The following is a 22314-nucleotide window of genomic DNA, read 5'->3' as shown; positions in this document are numbered from 1 at the left end:
GACGGGTGGCCGGTTGCTGCTAGTGCAAGTAGAGTAGAGTCTCTCTCAAAATAGGAAAAATGAGAGATCACCTTCTAGGTGGCAACTCCGAAATGGCCACTACCTTGTTTTTTTTTTGAGAAAAAAAAACCCGTCTTTATTCACTGCCAAAACATCCTATGTTAGTGAACAGAGGTAGTACTTAATAATCGTATCATGTGCACATCGGATTGAAGATAAAGTAATACTCCCCGTCCCACAATTCAAGATGTTTTTGTAAGCTAGCATACCTTACAAAAACGTTTTACATTGTGCGGACCGAAGGGGTAAGTATGAACAACAAAGGTTGTCGGTAAGACCAAAAGTTTACATCATGGTCATCCGAAATGGTCCCTCGTAGCTCCACCTTTTGCGTCTCGACGTTTCTCCGTGCCTATTGTAGAAGAAAAAGGTAAAAACTGAACTAACATTAACGGTTTCGTGTCGTGGACCCCGATAGGTGACAAGTATATACATCATTGGATGCGCTCTGACCAGGACACCCTCTCTTGCAACATAGGTTGCCAAACCGTAATATACCCTGACCAGGACACTTCCCTTGCAACATAGGTTGCCGAACCCATGTACCAAAACAAACTTGACACCACTTTTTTGTCATAGTGCAACAAAGACGCGGATGGAGCCATGAGGATTGTATTACTCTTGTGTGACAGCACCTCCAACGCAAAGAGGTAATAAAAATCAACAATACACACGGTCCTAAAACGAAAGAAACGTAATCCTCCCAACGCGTGATGTATGGAAAGGATGGTGGAGACGATGAGAGATCGAAATCTGGATGCTGGATGGTTAGGAGGGTGGATGTATCCACTAGCCCACCAGAAATTAAACACCGTGTTTTTCGACACATGCACGTCTCATAAAGTCAAGATATTCTTTTAGTACGAGGTGACGAGACGTTTGTGATGACTTTGTCAATATCAAGATCCGTTGACTCAGTCTCTCAAATATGCTCATACGGGGTAGGCTGCACGTGTGTGCATTCACATGAAAGTGTATATGTGCGTGGTTTGCCTCCCTCTTCTCTCACATTTTTTCAGCAAAGGAAAATGATCTCATCTCTTCATAAAGAAACGGAAATTTCCAACATCAAAAAAGAAAAAAAAAGAAAAGGAAGATGTCTTACCTATTTTTTTTTACATGAAAATGGGCTTATCTTTTCCCGCAAAAAAGAAAGAAATAAGAAATGGTCTTATCTTACAGAACCTTGGCAGTACTATATTTGACCAGGTAAGCCATGGGAAGAAACTGCCATAAACAACTTTCTCCTACCAGAATCTCCCAGTTTGTCCTCACAGACATGCTGGAGTAGTATATTAGCACCAGCACAATTTTGGTGCCACCTGGGCACACCACAAATTTGTTTGTAGAGCATTCTTGTTCCTTCCCTCACTGCTCCACATCCCTTGTCCCCGTCTCCCTCCACGCATATCACCAAGCCGCTACCCGAAGGCAGCACCACCGTCTCCCACCCACATCCGTCCATACCACACTGATGCCGCCGCTGCAGAGAATTGCGATCCGTTGACATCCCAGCGGCACCTTTTCTGCGCCGGCCTTGGTTGTTTTGTTTGGAGCCGCGGTTTCTTGGCAGGATTCGGCGGGGGATCGGGCGGATTTGGCCGCCGGGGGGCGGGCGGAGAAGGCGATGCCTTTCAGGAGCATGGTCCGGGAGATGAGGGGCGAGGTGGACGCCATCGCCCGGCGCCGCCCGCTGCCGTCGTCGGCGCGCGGCGTCCGGCGGGTGGCGGCGGTGGCGCCGCCGGGGGAGGAGGCCGCGCGGCAGGGCTGCTGCTGGGCGGAGCTGCCGCCGGAGCTCCTGCGGGAGGTGCTGGCGCGGGTCGAGGCGTCGGAGCCGCGCTGGCCGCGCCGCCGCGACGTGGTGGCGTGCGCCGGCGTCTGCCGGACCTGGCGGGGCGTCGTCCGGGAGATCGTCCGCGTCCCCGAGGTGTCCGGCAGGCTCACCTTCCCCATCTCTCTCAAGCAGGTAGCCGCTCCCCGCAACTCTGAATCCCTCTCTCCCCCTCATCGCCATCCCTGCTGTTCATTCAGCTGCTACTCCATGGCAGCCTGGTGTTCATATCAAGTTCTCAGATTAGTCACCAAAGTTTTTCTCCGTTGATGAGATTGTCTATTGTCTAGTAGCAATTCAAGAGCAATTAGTCGATGAAACGTCTATTTTTGGCAAACTTCAATAATGGCGATTGTGTTCACTTTTTCTTTCTTAGAATTGTGTGAGTGCCTTTTGATGTCCACCATTTCACGCAACGTAGCGACCCTTCTTTTTTCCTGATTGGAAGGCGTCAAAGAAAGGTCTGTGTGCAAAAGAGTTCTCAGGCTGGGTAGCATCTACTCTGTCATGTTTGTTCTATTTTCTATTTTTAATCCTGAAAGTAGTTGAGACCGAGAAATACGTCCGTATTTGGAACAAGCTTGAAAAGTCAGATTAGTAAATAATGACTGGTTGTTTGGCTGGGTCAATCAGGAGTTGGTTTAGTAGTATGAAACTTCGAATGTCAACTGTTATTCAGTTCGAACGGTCATTGTCAAACGGGTTTAATAGGAAAGCTATGTTGTCAGATGTAGTTGACTGTCATTTTTAGAACAGTGGTGTCTAATTCAAGTTTTATAAACCATGTGGCTTTGTTGGTAGATTTGTTTGCTTTGAACTTACCTTTACCCTCTCTAACATGTAGCCTGGACCAAGAGATGCTCCCATCAAATGTTTCATTCGGAGGCACCGAGCTACTCAGACATATTTCCTCTACATTGGACTGACCGATTGTATGCGTTTCTCATTGGGCATATGCAGTCTGGATTTTACTTAACTAGTTCATGAACGGTTTTTCTTTTCCTTTGTGCAGCACTAGCTGATGCTGGGAAGTTCCTACTTGCTGCACGCAAATACCATAGGCCAACATGCACCGAATATCTAATTTCACTTGACAAGACTGATATGTCAAAGGGGAGTCAAACCTGCGTTGGCAAGTTAAGGTGATCCTTTGACATTTATATCTGAAAATTACGAGTTTCCTTAGTTCCTTCAGCGACATACATAAGATCAAAATCGCATGTTGAAGCACAGAAACCTATTTAGAAAAATTTCCTCTTTACTGGACAGATCGAATTTCTTGAGAACGAAGTTTACTGTCTATGATGCGCATCCACCTCATGCTGGACCTGTGGTTCCAAAGAGATGGCCTGCTGGCGACTATCCAGTTATACAAATTAATTATGAAGTGAATGTTTTGGGATCTAGGTATGCAATCTTATGCGGTAACCCTTCCATTACGTAAATTATATGTGCGCACATATTTTTGTATATTTCCTGGAGACCATATGCCATTATTTGCATACACATCCATTTACTGACCAAAAATGTTGAGAACACCGTAACCCCTGACCATAACTACTATTTGCAGTGCTGATAACAACCTTACTCTTTACAAACTTTAAATGAATTTCCATTTCTGAAAACCAGCAGTTCCAAAGCCACAGTGGATAACGATGTTATCCAAATGCATTATATTTTTTTATGAAGAGAAATAGCGATGTTATTTAAGTGCACTATAATTTCTGAAAATCAGCAGATCCAAAACCACAGTGGAATAATGATGTTTTCTGGATTACCATAGGAGGGAGGGCTGCTTTAGTGTGATTTCACCTGAAATATACAAAATCTTGCAAAATCTGGTTTAGACTTCATGTCTTGGTAGTGGGTAAGCAAAATTATCATGTAGGAAGCCGCACTAACTAATTTGATCATGTATAAGTAGTGTAATTATGTCACATATGAAGCAACACTAACTAACTTAATCACTGTAGTAGTGTAATTACATCAGGTATGAAGCACCACTAACTATTTATTTCTGATCAACAGGGGCCTCGCCCCTGGTTCCATTTCAAAGAAACGAAACCACATGACACTAGCTAATTTTGTCATGTAAGTAGTGTAAATTTCGTCATGTAAGAAGCATCACTAAGAGACTAATTATGTTGAGGCATATTTGCTTGTTGTAGGGGCCCAAGAAGGATGAACTGTATCATGGATTCTATCCCTGTATCAGCAATTGAACATGGAGGCACAGCTCCAACTCAGACTGCGTTTCCTTTCTTCAATCCCAAATCATCTCGAATGGATAGCTCAATTACCCCATTATCCAGTCAAGTGGAAAGTAAGCTGGTGCTTAAGAACAAGTCCCCCAGGTGGCACGAACATCTGCGGTGCTGGTGCCTCAACTTCCACGGACGGGTGACGGTTGCATCAGTGAAGAACTTTCAGCTGGTAGCTTCAGATGAGAGTGCTCCAGCTAACGAGGAGAATGACGACACCACCCTCCAGTTTGGTAAGATTGGGAAGGACTTGTTCACACTCGACTACCGTTACCCGGTATCGGCGTTTCAGGCATTTGCGATCTGCCTCAGCAGCTTCGACACCAAATTAGCGCGCGAATGAAGAGGTGCGTCTCTTAGTTTCTTGTTTGTGTCATGTTTACTGACATGCCGATCAAACGAACAATTTGATGATGAATCATATGTGAATGGTACATCTGGAAGTTGGTCACACTCTTATCCGAGCTGCTTCGAACTTCTGGAGACCTTCAGACGCAAGAAGAGTTAGCTTCAATCCAGCATTTTTGCTGGGTGTTAAGCATACCCGACCTGCAGATTGTGTCACCTACCTGACAAATACATTATATTAAACCTGACTTTGAAGCATCATTTTACCTGCAGGTGTCGAACAACCAATAGAATGTAGAAGGGAGTTGCTGGCATAATCCAGAATTTGGTGCTCGATATGAGAAGCCGGAGGAGGAGAGGTTGTTGTAGAGCTTGATATCCTGTCAAATGATATCATAATGTAAATATCAGTCTAGCTGGGTGTGGTTAAATTTGTTCCTGATAAAGTCAATTTTCTTTGCTCCAGTTGTATGTGTATTGGAAATACCCTGGTAGAAGCATGATTTTCTACCTGGTTCGTCGCAGATGACAAAACAAGTTATTTTTGTGTTTCGTGTTTGCGGTTACCCAGCAACCTCATTGAGTTGTCGATTATAGAAATATTTGTAATGTTTTATGGCTATCTGGAAACAGTTTTTTAACAGCAAGGTTAGAGAATTTTGTCAAACCGGGATGCAGTTCGGTTCACTGTAAATTCAGTGGCGGTAATTACAATTTTGAATGATATGGATGCCGGGAAAACTGGGAACTGAATTAGCACGACCCATGACAATTCCAACATCAGTTGACAAATTTGCATTTGCATTTGCAGTGACCTATATCTTGTTAGTTATCATGAAAAAAGTCTCATCTTGAGACAGTATAACCATAATACAGCAGCCTCATCAAATGAAGAAAAATATGAAATTCATATACACTTGAACTCTCGATCCAATTATTAATAATTGGATCGGATCATATATTCATATCTCATATCTCATCTCATCTGGGCTGATGGATGATCAAGGTAACCATGAACCAATCAAACGAAAAAGGCGTCAAACTGGCTGCGGCAGCTCGTCGTAGGTGGAGACGGAGGCGGCCATCTCGTCGTCCTCGTCCCACTCGCCGCAGACGACGGTGCGCACGAACTCCATGAAGGGCGGCCAGTGCTCCGGCGAGAAGAACTCGGCCCCCATCCGCCTGTAGGTGAAGAAGGACGGCCGCATCCGCTCCACGGTGACGATGTTGCTCTTGATCCGCGAGAAGCTGCTGGTGTGCGTCATCACCAGCGACGCGTTCTCGCCGGCGATGCGCGCGCCGTGCCGCCGGCAGGCGTTCTTGATCTGCACCAGCAGCTTGTCCGGGCTGGACCCCGTGTTCCGCTGCTGCTTGTTCATGCACACGTCCATGCCGGGCACCACCATGGTGCACCCGTGCTGCGCGAACACCTTGGCCACCGGGCTGTACCCGTTCTTCTTGTTGCTCTTGTAGAACCCCGCCACCGCCTCCGCCGGCCGCGACGCCGCGCCGTGCCACCAGTGCATGAACGGCACCTTGGCCGACAGCTCCACCGGCTTGCTGCCGAAGACGCGGCTCGCCATGCCGAGCACGCGGTCGCCGTGGCTGAGGAGCTTCCCGGCGTACCAGGAGAGGAAGAAGTCGCCGTAGGGGCTGTCCCACGAGCCGTGGTCGCGGAAGAACTCGCTCGAGTCCGGAGACTCGTTGTACCCCGGCGCGTCGTGCGGGCCGGAGAGGCCCCACAGCGGGTTGCCCAGCGCCTCCGCGTGCTGCTTCAGCTGCGACAGCATGTACTTGTCGTAGCACTGGAACTCGCCCACGCCGATGAACTGCGTCACGTCGCTCCCCGGCGGGTACGACGGGTACCGGAGCTCGCCGTTCGGCCCCAGCCCCACCGTCACGTCCTGAGCACCATCGATCGTCTTTAACAGTTCAAAATGCATGACAAAACGGAGGCATTGGCATGACATCTTGAGATACGCACCGTGATGGTGGACTCGAAGAGGTCGTCGAAGGCGTCGACGAAGCTGCGGAAGAAGGCCTCGTAGCGCTGGAGGGGGGACATGCCGGCGAGCACGGGGAGCTCGTCGACGGCGAAGGAGAGGCAGTCCTCGTGGCGGCCGCCGGCGCCGTCGGTGAAGAGGATGTCGCGGTCCTTGGCGGCGGCGGCGCCGACCCAGGACGGGAGCTTGGGGACGCTGCCGCCCGGCGAGCCGTGGATGCGGAGGGAGACGCGGAGGCTGAGGCCCTCGTCGCGGGCCATGTCGGCCACGGCGCGGTACCCGGCCCACGAGAACTTGTCCGGCGACTCCGGCTGCACCACGGACCAGAACACCTGCAGCTCCACGCCGTCCACGCCCAGCAGCTTCACGGCGCGCATCCCGGCCTCGATGCCCCTGGCGCTGTTCACCGTCGCGCCGTCCGTCACCGAGTTGATCGGCAGGCCCACGAACAGCCGCACCGCGCCCACGTCCTCCACCTGACACCATGCACGCAGCGTTCCAACCGTCAAAATAATTCGCGCCTTAATTAGTTGAAGCACATTCTGCAATTAAGCACCACCACCACCTCGAGGCTGTTCTTGCTGCCGCCGCCGCCGACGGCGCCGGCGGCCTGGCCGGAGAAGCGGCCGGGCCCGGCGACGCTCAGGACGTCCCTCGCGCTGCCGCGGCGCCGCGGCCGTCCGAACTCCACCCTCCCCGGCGCAGCTCCTCCTCCTCGAAGGCGCCTCGCCGCCGGCGACGCTGCCGCGGCGGCGTGTTGCGTCTGCAGGGCATCCATGGATGGCAACCAATCCCGGTTGGGGAACTCGATCGGGGGCGCTTTCCTCGGCGTGTTGAGCCTAGCATCCGTTGGTCGGCGGGGAGTATTTATGGGGATTGCTGGCGGGAAAGGGCAAAGAAAAGGGGTGGACAGAACGTGGGGACTATGTTTAACTTTAGGAAATCTACTAGGGCAATGGGGTGCCGTGCTATTATTAGTGCCACTAATCCAAAAAAATTACCTTCCAAAGAGTCTCAAAGGGAGCATCAACGTCCATTTAGTATGAACAATCTGTGGTGGTTAAATGACAAACATGACTATGGGTGATCTGTTGCATAAATAAGGTGTTTTCTTGATGAATGAGTCCTGGTCTCTAAAGTGGTGATTATATTTTCTGTCTCTAGCTATTCAAGTCATCAGATGATGGACTTCTAGCTTATCAATTTTGTTGATCAGATTTGTCATGAAAATTACTTTGACTATTGATTAGCTCATCTAAATTATTAGAAACTAGCCTATCTGACATGGACTGTAGTGAAGAAAATAGGCCAAGGTCTAGAGCGTTCATATCCGGTGAGTTCACAGGCTGTTGCATGAGGTGAATATCAAGCCCAGTTTGGGCAACAACATTAAGGAAACCCGGGTCATTACTTGGGACATGTGAGGGTGCATTGTCTTGCTGGATCCATATAGTCTCACCAGCGAGCTCTTGTAGCCAAACTGCTTGAATAGCTGGTAGTACCTTTTGAATGAAAACCTCCCTTGACGCATGAAAGGATCGATATAGTTGACTAGAGGGGGGGGGGGGGGGGGGTTTGAATAGGCAACCAACAATTTTTAGCTTTTCTTTACCAAATTAAACTTTGCATCAAAGTAGGTTGTCTAGATATGCAACTAGGTGAGCAACATATATGATGCAACAACAACAAGCACACAAGCAAGCAAGGGATACAACACAATATAAGTTTGCACAAGTAAAGGTAAGAGATAACCAAGAGTGGAGCCGGTAGAGACGAGGGTGTGTTACCGAAGTTCCTTCCATTTGAGAGGAAGTACGTCTCCGTTGGAGCGGTGTGGAGGCACAATGCTCCCCAAGAAGCCACTAGGGCCACCGTATTCTCCTCACGCCCTCACACAATGCGAGATGCCGTGATTCCACTATTGATGCCTTAAAGGCGGCGACCGAACCTTTACAAATAAGGTTGGGGCAATCTCCACAACTTAATCAGAGGCCCCCAACGGCATCACGAAGCTTCACCACAATGGAATATGGCTCCGCAGTGACCTCAACCGTTTAGGGTGCTCAAACACCCAAGAGTAACAAGATCCGCAAGGGATTAGTGGGGGAATCAAATTTATCTTGATGGAAGTGTAGATCGGGGCCTTCTCAACCAATCCCTAGAAAATCAACAAGTTTGATTGGCTAGGGAGAGAGATCGGACGAAAATGGAGCTTGGGGAGGGAAGAGGTAGTCTTCTTGGGGAAGAAGACCCCCTTTATATAGTGGGGGACAAGATCCAACCGTTACCTACCCACTCAGCCCGCGAGACGTGGTACTACCGCAAGGCTCTGCGGTACTACCGCTCCCTAGTGCGGTACTACCGCTCATGCGGTAGAAGCCAGGTGAGGTCCTGTTGCACTAGGTAACGAGCGGTAGAACCGCACGCCCGTGCGGTACTACTGCAGGGCAGGGCTCAACTGGGCTGGGAAAGGGCACGGACTAAATAAATTTCGTCCGTGACTACTTCCGCTGAGTTTGGGACGTGCGAAAATCTAGCACAGTACTACCGCTCGCAGGGAGTGGTACTACCGCATAGGGGCGGAAGTAAAAAATTACTTCTGCACCTACTTCCGCGTGCGCCAGCGTTTTGGGCTAGAGGCAGCGGTACTACCGGTCGCGAGGAGCGGTACTATTGCATGGCGCGGTACTATCGCGGGCCCCTGCGGTACTACTGCTCCCTTGAGCAGTACTACCGCATGCCACAGAACCTAGTGCACTTGGAGGCCTTCATCTCGCAGCGACAAGGATAAACGAACGGTGATCCAAAGAAGTGAAGGAAACGTGGTGCAAAGGAACAGATGTGTATGTGTTGATTTCACCCCAACCTTTCTGAAGCAGACCCTCTCTAAATAGTACGGCTTTCCTACGACTCAAATCCACCAAAAAGAAACGTAGAAAACCGCCATATTTGATAGGCTCCGAGGGGCACCGAATCGTTTTGTGCCTAGACATGAGATATCTGAAATGCTCAATGCACACAATTAATCCGCAAATGCATTGTCATCAATCACCAAAACCACATAGGGAGAAATATGCCCTTACAATCTCACCCTTTTTGGTGGAGTGATGACAATACGAGATTTGCACGTAAGGATATAAAATGAACATAAGCAAACCCAACATCTATAAAATATAGACAGCCCCCATAGATGTGTGCATTCTATAGATATGCTTTGGACTGCACGACACACATACTAGGATCAACACTCCCCCTATATTTTATAGACAAGGAAAAACTTGCAACAATATAAGTGACACTAAGCATGAAGGCAAGGTAAAGTAAGTGAGCATGAAGTAAGGGGTACAAGATAACATAAGCTCACAATCTACTAAACATACTAGACAATAAGATAAGCTTGAGGGCATATGTCTCACACCATATGATAGTCTCCTGGTCTCACACGAACACAACCACAAACCAACAAACTAAAGAAACGAAGGTTCAACAGAACGAAAGCAAAGAGACACAAGACTCGCAAATCCTACACCTCTCTCCCCCTTTGGCATCGAGACACCAAAAAGGCAGAGAGGACACCTACGACACATGCGGTGGTAGAACTCCAAGGCATCACCAGTCATGTTCCTCCTCCTCAGACTCCTCTGCAACACGGGATGAAGTGCGAACTCCAATATCCTCCTCAGACTCACTCCACTGGCAATGCTGTCTGGTCCATGGTTCCTCATCCGTGATCCTCTCCTCGAAGCCACTCTCAACCTCAAGACCAACCTGCCTCATAATAGCCTTGTCGCGACGACGAGCCATCTTGGCGTTCACATGAGCTTTATACTGTCTCTTGTCCTACATGCAGAACAAAGCCTTCATCTTGGCCTTGAGCTTCTTAGCCCAAGATGGCTCAGAAGAGGGAGGTACATACCCCTCAGAACTGTCATCAGCCTCCTCCTCAAACTCATCCTCATCCACATCCATACGAGCAGCCTCGGCCTCAACCTGGGTGGTGGTGTTAGCCCACTTGTTCTTCTGGGTTGGCATTGGGGACGGGCACTGAGGGAGTCCTGGATTAGGGGGTATCCGGACAGCCGGATTATATCCTTTGGCCGGACTGTTGGACTATGAAGATACAAGATTGAAGACCTCGTCCTGTGTCCGGATGGGACTCTCCTTGGCGTGGAAGGCAAGCTTGGCAATACGGATATGTAGATCTCCTTCCTTGTAACCAACTCTGTGTAACCCTAGCCCCCTCCGGTGTCTATATAAACCGGAGGGTTTAGTCCGTAGGACCAACAACAACAATCATACCATAGGCTAGCTTCTAGGGTTTAGCCTCTTCGATCTCGTGGTAGATCAGCTCTTGTACTACTCATATTGTCAAGAACAATCAAGCAGGACGTAGGGTATTACCTCCATCAAGAGGGCCCGAACCTGGGTAAACATCGTGTCACCCGCCTCCTGTTACCATCCGCCTAGACGCACAGTTCGGGACCCCCTACCCGAGATCCGCCGGTTTTGACACCAACATTGGTGCTTTCATTGAGAATTCCTCCGTGTTGTCATCGTTAGGCTTGATGGCTCCTCCGATCATCAATAGCGATGCAGTCCAGGGTGAGACTTTTCTCCCCGGGCATATCTTTGTATTCGGCGGCTTCGCACCGCGGGCCAACTCGCTTGGCCATCTGGAGCAGATCGAGAGTTACGCCCCTGGCCACCAGGTCAGGTTTGGAAGCTTAAACTACACGGCCCACATCCGCGGAGACTTGATCTTCGATGGATTCGAGCCCCTGCCAAGTGCGCCACACGATCACGATGATCATGATTTAGCTCTACCATCGGACAGTGTTCAGGAGACCGCACCGGCAACCGCTCCAACCCTCAATTCAGAATCAATTGCGCCATCCATGGACGGGTGGATAGACCCTGCCACGGAGGCCGCATTCTCAGCGGCGATCGAGCCAAGTATCGACCTTACCCTTCACGAGAGCCGTGACGCCGAACTACCGGATTCTTCCCCGGCCACGGACTCCGAACCGCCTGCGCCCGTGCCTATCGAATCCAATTGGGCGCCGATCATGGAGTTCACCTCCGCGGATATCTTTCAGCACTCGCCCTTTGGCGACATACTGAACTCATTAAGGTCTCTCTCCTTGTCAGGAGAGTCCTGGCCGAACTATGGCCGGCCAAATTGGGATGCGGACGATGAAGAAATTCGCCGCCCACCCACCACCCACTTAGTAGCCACCGTCGACGATTTGACCGACATGCTCGCCTTCGACTCTGAAGACATCGACGGTATGGACGACGATGCAGGAGACGATCAGGAGCCACTGCCCACAGGGCACTGGATGCCCACTTCATCATATGATGTATACATGGTGGACATACCCAAAGAAAACGATGACAAGGAATGAAAGGATGCAGCGAAGGATCGTTCCCTCGAGAAGCAGTCAAAGCGGCGGCGTAAGCGCCGCTCCAAATCATGCCTCAGCAGAAACAACGATCATATAGACCCAACGATAGAGTAGGGTGAGCCAGCGGACAACAAACATGGCATTGAACCACCGTCCGACCACGGCAACACGGAGAATCAAACCGAACAACCCGACTCCGGCGAAGATAACAGTCCGGATGACATCACACCGGACAGGCACCCGGAGCAACAGAATACCCATCAAAGGCTTGTTGCCACTACGAGGAGTCTAAAAAAGCAGAAGCAAAGGCTCGGGGCTGCACAAGACACACTCAGAATTAGATGGAGTGAAGTACTCAACACTGCAGCAAAGTATGGCGGTAGTCGCCACACAAAGAGCTACCCAAAGCGAAAGCTGCTACCTGAATTCGATGAGGAGGCCTTAGATCCCCCGCAATCAAAAAACAAAACAGCCATCCGGTCGGATAGACGACCTCGTGGCCAACATAGAGCGGCAGACGACGCCGCACACAAGCCAGTACGCGATCCACGTGAGGGCTCACATCAAAAGGACGGTGCAACCAGATCCATCTACGGGCCAAGCAAGCGCGCTCCAGCATGTAATGCAACACAACAAAAATCCGAACACCACGGTACACCCAAATACAGGGGTGCCGCACACCCCCTATGTTTCACCGATGAGGTGCTGGACCATGAATTTCCAGAGGGATTCAAACCCATAAACATAGAGGCGTACGACGGAACGACAGACCCTGGGGTCTGGATTGAGGACTACATCCTCCATATCCACATGGCTCGAGGAGACGATCTCCACGCCATCAAGTACTTACCCCTCAAGCTCAAAGGGCTAGCTCGGCACTGGCTTAAAAGCCTCCCCGAAAACTCCATTGGAAGCTGGGAAGAGCTCGAGGACGCTTTTCGGGCAAATTTTCAAGGGACCTATGTCCGACCACCGGATGCAGACGATTTAAGTCATATAACTCAACAGCCCGGAGAGTCAGCCTGAAAGCTTTGGAACATGTTTCTCACTAAAAAGAACCAAATAGTCGACTATCCGGACGCCGAAGCCTTAGCAGCTTTCAAGCACATCGTTCGAGATGAATGGCTTGCCAGACACCTCGGCCAAGAAAAGCCGAGAACAATGGCAGCATTAACAAGCCTCATGACCCGCTTTTGCGCGGGTGAGGACAGCTGGTTAGCTCGATGTAGCACCAGCGACCCAAGTACATCCGAAGTCAGACGGAAACGGGAAGCCACGACGCAGCAAAAACAAGCACCGGAACAAAGAAGACAGCCTGAAGAGCACGGCGGTAAACGCCGGATTAAGAAGCTCTCGGCCAGATCAGCAAAAGTTGCCCTCCAAAGGCAACAGAGACGAACTGTCTAGCCTAAACAAGATTCTGGACAAAGTATGTCAGATCCACAGCACCCCCGATAAACCTGCAAATCATACCCATAGAGAATGTTGGGTCTTCAAGCAGTCCGGCAAGCTCAACGCCGAACACAAGGGGCAGGATACACCAAGCGAAGACGAGGACGAGCCTTGCAAGCAAAGCACTGGGGAACAGAAGAAATTCCCACCAGAAGTGAAAATAGTTAACGTGTTACACGTGATAAAGGGGAGAAACAAAGCAGCACTCCTAGAGACACATGCCCCAGGGCCTATCACCGTGGAGTTCTGCCACTGGTCATCCCAACCGATCACCTTTGACCATCGGGATTACTCGGCAAGTATCCAACATGCAGGATGGGATGCCTTGGTGTTAGACCCGATAATTGACGGATACCACTTCACACGAGTCCTGATGGACGGCGGTAGTAGTTTAAACCTGATATATCAAGACACAGTCCGCAAAATGGGGATAGACCCAACAAAAATCAGCCATAGCAATACTACCTTTAAAGGAGTAACGCCAGGCCCAGAAGCCCATTGCACGGGCTCCCTGCTACTAGAGGTTATATTCGGCTTTCCCGACAACTTCCGCAGCGAAAATTTAACCTTTCACATCGCTCCGTTCCAAAGTGGCTATCAAGCACTACTCGGACGCGAAGCTTTTGCTCGCTTTAACACAATACTGCATTACGCTTCTCTCATGCTTAAGATGTCCGGTCCACGTGGCATCATTACAGTAAATGGAAATATTGAGCGCTCCTTGCGCGCGGAAGACCGTGCGGCTGCCTTGGCAGCCGCACACTAGACAGCCTCACCAACTAGAGCATCTGACAGGTCGTTAAGACCACGGACACGGTTAGACGAGTCCGGTGCAGCTATATATAATTGATACAGGTTTGATGGCTATACCCCTATAACAATACAAGGGGCTCAACGCGTGTAAACAAGTGACAATTAGGCTCAACTTTACTCATCTTGAACTGTACATGGTTTATTTAGTATAACCTACCTTTTGCACGACAACTTTTCAACTAAGTTCCTCTCTTTTACAGATGACCATCGTGCTACACCCGTCCAGGATACGGCACAACGGAGACACAGGCACAGACGTGCAGCAGGGACCCGTTCCAAGGATTCTTTTTAGATTAAGACCCTGCGTAAACCTTTTTTACTGTCTCTTGTTGATACACATCCCCCGGATTCTCAGTACAATTGAGAAGGATGCTGACGTATTGGCATGTGGCCACGTCAGAATATTGCACGTACCTGGACACCAGGGGCTTATTACAAAGGGCACTGTTTAGCCCGGTTTACATCATAAAGACCGAATACCTTAGGGAGTGTTCGGCGTCGCGAGTTTGGCCTTATATGCATCAGCTCCGAATCATGTCTTTGGTCAAATGTTGGGTTTGCCCGGCTCCTGTGTTTTGCTGCCTTACGTTCCGCTCTATCGGCTAAGGCGGCACCAGGAGAACTACTGCGATTGTGCCCTGGTTCATCCGGACGAGCACCTTAGTAGAGAAAGCCGAAAACTGACTGTCATGATATAGCGTGAGACTGGTCAACCACTCGATGACCTAGCGGAATCTTCGGGATTCCTCCGCCTTAACGAAGGGCCGTTTCCCGGCCAGGCATGTACGCGCCCCGAATTCGGATGAGCGCGGAGTCACCAGGGGCTATATAGTAGCCCCACTGTCAAACTCCTCTGGCTAAGTGAAAGTGTTAAAGCATTATAGTCCGATTGCCTAGTTCGCTGCGCTATCACCTCCTTAATGGACCAAGACGTTGGATCAAGTGTGAACATGCGTCTTCTGTGAACACCCCCGCATTATATGCGTGGGGGCTGAAGCCGACGACTGCCATATTTCAGGTTATATACATATATACATAAATGGCCGCACATGAGGCATCATAGTACTCTCGGGCAAAAGTATAAATATAGCCTTGATAAACTCAATAAAACATTGTTTTTACAATTGGAATACATGTCACTTAAACATAATATTCTTTGAGCACCAAGCCTCTATCAAACGAGCGCCTTCAAGAACTTCTTCAAAGTAGTGTTCGGCAGCCACTCGGCCTATGGCCGAGCCCTGTGCCACAACGGTGGTGGCATCCATCTCCGTCCAGTATGTTTTGACACGGGCAAGGGCCATCCGCGAGCCTTCTATGCACACCGACCTCTTTACAACATCGATGCGTGGCACAGCACCAAGGAACTGTTGCACTAAGCTAAAGTAGCTATTCGGCCTTGGCCCTCCCGGCCACAGATGATCCACAACAGACCTCATGGCAAGTCCGGATAATCTATGGAGCTCGGCCCACTCGGCCATTTGCTCATTCAACAACAGCGGACGGGTTGGAGCATGAAATTGTGACCAAAACAGTTTTCCACTTCGTGATCTTTCCGATCCTTGAAGTACTCGGCCGCATCAGCAGCACTTGCAGCCAAATCCACGTAGGCGTCCGCAAAACTCCATAGCCGGTCCAGAGGTGCATACTTCGGATCCCTGAACTTAGTCTGCAACAAGAAGGGCTTCCCTGATACAATATCCGTAGCTTGATGCAGCTCCTCCTTCGTCGCTCTAATTTTGGAGCGGGCTTCCTTGGCAGCCACTCGGGCCTTTTCCAGGTCCGTCGCCTTTGCCCGGTTTTCTTCTTCAAGAAGCTGGTAACAGTCGGCATCACCTTTTAAATCTACAGCCATCTTGGCTATTTTTCTTTGCTCTCGCAATGCGCAGCCTATTCGTCCCTTAACTCTTTGGCCGCGTTTAAAGCGGCCACATTGCTACTCCTTGCTTGCTCCCTGGCTTGGGCAAGCTCCGCCCGAAGGGTCTCCACGGTGGCAGCTCCATCTGCAGTCACAACATATTAAAGATACTGGCATCATGCTGCTCTTATTATGTGAAAATCACCAGAAAAATCACTTACCCTATGCCTCGTCAAGCCGCTTGTTAACAAGCACGATGTCGGCGTCTGCCGCATCCAGTTGCCGCCTTAGTTCGGCAAACCCATCAGTCCGGCTAGCCACTGGAGCTTCAACCACCTGCACATAAAGGCGGTCTGGTTATTACCTGGGACTACGATCCTCTGTTTGCCGCCATTTTTGACGACAGCCAGAGTCTCAGGGGCTACTATCTACACAGGGCACATTTAAAAATATGCGGTACTGTAAAAAATGTACATCATTTCACGTACCTCAAAATCCGTCAGTAGACTCATAAAGGCTTCATGCAACCCGCTTTCGGCGGACGAAATCCTTTCAATCACCGTACCCATCAACATGCGGTGCTCTTCCGAGATAGCCACTTGCTCTAGCAGATCCCTCAGTACGTCCGACCGTACACCAGACGATGCCAGACTCTTTCGATTGCCCTCTTCAAGAGCCAGATACTGAGAACTTCGGGTGGCCATAGGATTACCTTCTAGCCTTGCCAGATCAGGAGAAACCCTCCGCGACGACACCTCGGGGTCGCCCGACTCATGAGGCGGTATGGCAGGGGGAGGCGTTTTGCTCTCCATCATCTCTGGAAGAAGATCCTCTGAAGACGAGCTCTGCTGAGAAGGGCTAAGATCCGAACTACAAGATAAATGCCTCGGTTATTTTCCTCAAAAGAAAAGCGAGATATTTTCATTATTAAGTACCCTTTTACTTACAGCTCGGTGGAGGGCTGATCCCCTTGAGGGCATAGTGCGGCCGGGGTAGCCCCCGAGGCAGGACCCTTCGGCGAAGATTTCTTCCCCCGTTTAGAGACCATTGTCTTCGGGTCCTCGGAGGCGGTCCTCTTCCTTCCCTGGGGAGAGGAAGTTTCAGTCCCTCCTCCCCGGCTAACCTCCTTCCCGGAGGCGCTAGCCTCCTTGTTCCCCCTTTATCTTCTCCCAAGGGCGCTTGATAAGGCGTGATCTCCAGCATCCTGGTTAGCACGGGATTTGGTGAGGTCTCAGGGAGGGGGGCCGGACAACTGATCAACTTTGCCTTCGCTATCCAATCCTGGTCAAAAAGCGGCTTTTTTAGGGCGACGTTGCAATAAATAAACAGACAGTGTGTTCGGATGCGGGGCTACTTACTTGGGCATCCGGGCGATTGCAGCTTAGGCCTGCATCCTCAGTGATGTCCAGACACATTATTTGTGGTCCGAAGAACAATTTGTACATCTAATCGGGCGTCATGCCGAGGAAATGTTGAATAGCTCGTGGTCCTTCCGGGTTGAATTCCCACATGTGAAGGGGCCGACGTTTGCAAGGCTGGATTCGACGGACTAGCATAACTTGCACTACCATAACCAGACTGAAATCTCTCTCGAAGAGATCTCGAATATGGCTTTGCAGTATTGGCACGTCCTTGGCTGGACCCCAGCTCAGCCCCCTGCCGACCCATGATATCAATTATGGTGGGGGGCCTGAGTGAAAGGTGGGGGCAGCTACCCACTTGGCACTTTGGGGAGCTGTGATGTAGAACCACTCCCGCTGCCACAATCCGGACACCTCTGGGAAGCAACCCTCAGGCCATGGAGCGTCAGCGATTTTGCTTATTAAAGCGCCTCCGCACGCTGCGTGCTGCCCCTCGATCATCTTCGGCTTCACATCGAAGGTCTTGAGTCACAGGCTGAAGTGAGGGGTAATGCGGAGGAAGGCCTCACATACGACAATAAATGACGAGATGTGAAGAAGGGAATCCGGGGCCAGATCATGAAAATATAGCCCATAATAGAACATAAGACCCCTAACAAAGGGATCCAGAGCGTGGCCTAGTCCTCGGAGGAAGTGGGAGATGAACACGGCGCTCTCGTTGGGTTCAGGAGTAGGGACGACCTGCCCTCGGGCGGGCAGCCGATGCGAAATTTCGCGGTCAGATATCTGTCCTCTCTCAACTTCTTGATGTCCTCCTCTGTGATGGAGGAAGGCATCCACCGACCTTGAAGGTTGGATCCAGACATAGTTGAAGGTCTGAAGCACCTGAACTGAGTTTTTGGTGTTAGAACTCAAGGCGGGGGAAGGATTTGATTGAGCATGAGAGGGAAAAAAGAAAAATCCTTGTCCCCTTTATAAAGAGGGTGAATATCAAGCGTCCTCCTCGTGGCCGTTTGGGACTTGCCTAAGATCTAGGAGTCCTACCAATAAGCACGGTTGGGTTACCCACGTCCGTATTGATGAGAATCCCGTAATAAAGGGGACACGATCTCTGCTTCGACAAGACATGTCAAGAAAACTGCCTCGCGTTACGCGCGGAGCTGACTGAGAAAAACGGTTCGAATAATGGCCGAGCTATGGCATGATGTCATGCTGTCAAAACGTGTCAGCAGATTGGAATTGTGGAAATATTATTCTCTCTACGGTTGTATGTGGAACTTGTTTTACAGAGCCGGACACGATCCTCGTGTTCAAAATCTTCTATGAAGTATTCAGAGGAGGAACCCGCCTTGTAATGCCGAAGATAATCTGCGCGCCGGACTCATCGTCATTGAAGCCTGGTTCAGGGGCTACTGAGGGAGTCCTGGATTAGGGGGTATCCGGACAGCCGGATTATATCCTTTGGCCGGACTATTGGACTATGAAGATACAAGATTGAAGACCTCATCCCGTGTCCGGATGGGACTCTCCTTGGCGTGGAAGGCAAGCTTGGCAATACGGATATGTAGATATCCTTCCTTGTAACTGACTCTGTGTAACCCTAGCCCCCTCCGGTGTCTATATAAACTGGAGGGTTTAGTCCGTAGGACGAAGAACAACAAACATACCATAGGCTAGCTTCTAGGGTTTAGCCTCTTCGATCTCGTGGTAGATCAACTCTTGTACTACTCATATTATCAAGAACAATCAAGCAGGACGTAGGGTATTACCTCCATCAAGAGGGCCCGAACCTGGGTAAACATTGTGTCACCCGCCTTCTGTTACCATCCGCCTAGACGCACAGTTCGGGACCCCCTACCCGAGATCCTCCGGTTTTTACACCGACAGGCACCAACGGGCTTATCAAGCCCCTCATCACGAATGTTCAACAAATCCATGAACTCCTTACACTCAGCAGCCATCCTCTTGCCATTTGTCATCCAAGTCATGGTCCGCTTCTCATCCGTGTGGAAATGGACCGAAGCAAAGAACTGGGCCACCAGCTCCGGGTCAAAGTCAGGGTGGAAAGTGATGAGCTCCTCAATACCAAACTGCTCCACCAAATCCAAAGGCTCACCAAAATATGCCCGGTTCTTCTTCAGATGGTCCATGTCAATCCATTGAACTAGCACATAGGTGTTCTGCTTGGCCTTGATCACATCTAAGAAGATGAGATTCTGTTGCTTGGTCCAGAACAAGTCATTTCCCCTTGTGAGCTCTCTAGGCTTGACATAAGGGTTGAGATTCCTTCGAATCAAAAACTCCGCTTGAGGCATTTCATCCATGCCGATGGTTGGCTCCTTGATCTTTGTAGCTGTGGACTTGACATTGCGTTGTGGGGCACTGGAGCCCTCGGGAGCTTCTTGGTTGCGAAGGCGCTTGGAGCTCATGTCACGGCTATGATTTGAGCGCCTTGCATTGAAATCGGAGCCACCACCTATGACACATAACACAAACACACGAGAAAAATGAGAAGGATTATTGCAAAGACCAAGGCCAAAACCAAACGAAACAAGTAGAAATTAAATTGGGTGGACAAAATAGAGTAATTTTTAACTCAACGGTAGTACCGGGCCAGGATGCAGACGTAAATTTTTACATCCGCTCTAGACGCGGTAGTACAGTGCCGGGTTGGCACGGTAGTACCGCGCCTGGAGCAGAAGTAAAATTTTACTTCCGCGCACCAGGTGGTAGTACCGCTCCAACGGAGCGGTATTACTGCACGGGGCGATTCTCGCACGAGCAAGCGGTAGTGCCGCTCCAGGAGGAGCGGTAGTACCGCATGGAACAACATCTCACAAGAACGAATCTAGGAACATCCGTAAAAGTAGATCGGTACTACCGTTGATCAAAACTACACTGTTGCATCACACCAAATAGCATATCTACTGCACTAGCACTCTCCAACAATCTCCTCTTGCAAATATTTAGCCAAAAATCACACGAACTACACATCCATCTCCCAAAACCTAGAAGCATAAAAATGGGGCAAAGAGAGAGGGACTAAGGGAGATATCGGGTTCCATGGCAAGAGGGCGAGGTGGGGATCGATCCCACCGGTCGGAATGCGAGGAGAGCGGCCGGAGACGGAGATCCGGCGAGGTCCTCCGGCGTCATTCTTGCGCAGGAGAGAGAGAGAGAGACGAAGTGAGGGGAAGCGATTAATGGGTATGGGGGAGTTGGAACTCCCCCTGCCCGCTCTTAACCCCCACATGCTCTCGACAGCGGGTCATCGCGGTAGTACCGCCCGGGCGGAAGTACCACACATAGGGCGGTAGTACCACTCTTCCAGCGGCAGTAAAAAGTTACTGCCATGCTGGAAGCGGTAGTACCGTGCCGGGGTTGCAGCTACAAGCACAGATGGCACCCACCTCCTGCGGTAGTACCATGGCTAGCCACGCTAGTACCGTATACCCAAGAAAATGCAAGTTCGACAAAAACAGAAAAACACGGCCTTTGCAATGCAAACTTCAAGCAACCGGACACGCACACGAGCACTCATGTGGCAACTCAAACACAAACACGACTCAGAGAATGGCAAAAGATAACGAGGACCAAACACGAACCAAAGCCTCTCAAAGAGAGAGGGCGGTGGCCGGAGCCACCTATGTTTGAGTCAATTGGCATGGCATAGCGAAGAATTATCCTTGGGCCCATGACCAAAACTCGTCTTTGAAGGACAAGTACCATAAAAATGGCTAATGTGAAAGAGTTGATCAGTTTATGCATAATGGGGGGAGGGAGAGTTCATTGAGAGAACAACACTCCCCCTATGTCCATGCCTACACCTAAACAAGATATCAAGATGAGTATGGTGGGGTGTGCAAAGGTTCAAACCACATTGCTCGAATCAATGATATTAAGCTCAAGCCTTAACTCGCGAAATCTTGCTTCATCCAAGGGATTTGTGAAAATATCTGCAAGGTTATCATGAGTGTTGACATAGTTGAGCTTGATCTTCCCTCGCCTAATGTGATCCCGAATGAAGTGATATCGATTCTCAATATGCTTCATCTTGAAGTGTTGCACCGGGTTGAGAGAAATCTTTGATGGCACTTTCATTGTCACACCAAAAGAGGCACTTTGTCACAAATGACTCTGTAATCCTTTAAAGTTTGCCTTATCCATAGAAGTTGAGCACAACAACTACTGGCGGCCACATACTCCGCTTCGGTGGACGAGAGAGACACACAACTTTGCTTCTTGGAAGACCAACTCACCAAAGAGCAACCAAGAAATTGGCACCTTCCAGAAGTTGACTTCCTATCCACTTTTTCTCCCGCCCAATCCGAGTCCGAAAAGCCCACAAGGTTGAAGTTAGCTCCTCTTGGGTACCATAAGCCAAAGTTTGCGGTATGAGCCAAATATCGAAAGATTCTCTTGACCACCACATAGTGGATTTCCTTAGGTGCGGCTTGAAACCGTGCACAAATTCCCACACTCAACATGATATCCGGTCTAGATGCACAAAGGTAAATCAAGGATCCAATCATGGAACAATATACCTTTTGATCCACCGCTTTACCATTGGGATGTATGCCAAGTTGGCATTTGATGGGCATTGGAGTGGAAGACGGCTTGACATCACTTAGCTTGAACCTCTTGAGCATGTCTTGAGTGTATTTGGCTTGGTCGATGAACGTTCCTTCTCTTCTTTGTTTGATTTCGAACCCGAGAAAGAACTTAAACTCTCCCATCATGGACATCTTGAACTTCGAGGTCATGAGAGTAGCAAACTCCTCATTGAAAGCTTTCTTAGGAGAACCAAAGATAATATCATCAACATATAGTTGGCATACAAACAACTCCCCTTTGACCTCCTTAGTAAAAAGAGTGGGGTCGATTTTCCCAATTTCAAACCCACGATCTTGCAACAACTCGGT

The 22314-nt window shown here is 49.9% G+C and overlaps 2 protein-coding genes across 2 annotated transcripts; one reads left to right on the top strand and one right to left on the bottom strand.

Moving 5' to 3' along the window:
* Positions 1–1373: 1373 nt before the first annotated feature.
* LOC123187591 (tubby-like F-box protein 11) lies at positions 1374–5116 on the top strand. The gene is made up of 6 exons (XM_044599500.1): positions 1374–2026; positions 2736–2823; positions 2904–3033; positions 3161–3298; positions 4060–4499; positions 4774–5116. The coding sequence occupies exons 1-5, from the start codon at positions 1688–1690 to the stop codon at positions 4493–4495; spliced, it is 1131 nt and encodes a 376-aa protein (XP_044455435.1). The 5' UTR covers positions 1374–1687; the 3' UTR covers positions 4496–4499; positions 4774–5116.
* A 121-nt stretch (positions 5117–5237) lies between these two features.
* On the bottom strand, positions 5238–7353 carry LOC123187590 (inactive beta-amylase 9). Its single transcript, XM_044599499.1, has 3 exons — positions 7069–7353; positions 6485–6979; positions 5238–6404 (listed from the first exon to the last, which is right to left on the bottom strand). Exons 1-3 carry the CDS (start codon positions 7279–7281, stop codon positions 5538–5540), a joined length of 1575 nt encoding a protein of 524 aa, XP_044455434.1. The 5' UTR covers positions 7282–7353; the 3' UTR covers positions 5238–5537.
* Between the last annotated feature and the right edge of the window lie 14961 nt (positions 7354–22314).

This window comes from Triticum aestivum, chromosome 2A (genome assembly GCF_018294505.1).
Source record: "Triticum aestivum cultivar Chinese Spring chromosome 2A, IWGSC CS RefSeq v2.1, whole genome shotgun sequence".
Lineage (NCBI taxonomy): Eukaryota > Viridiplantae > Streptophyta > Magnoliopsida > Poales > Poaceae > Triticum > Triticum aestivum.
Note: the sequence above shows the minus strand (reverse complement) of the source record. Positions and strands in the feature narration are given on the sequence as shown.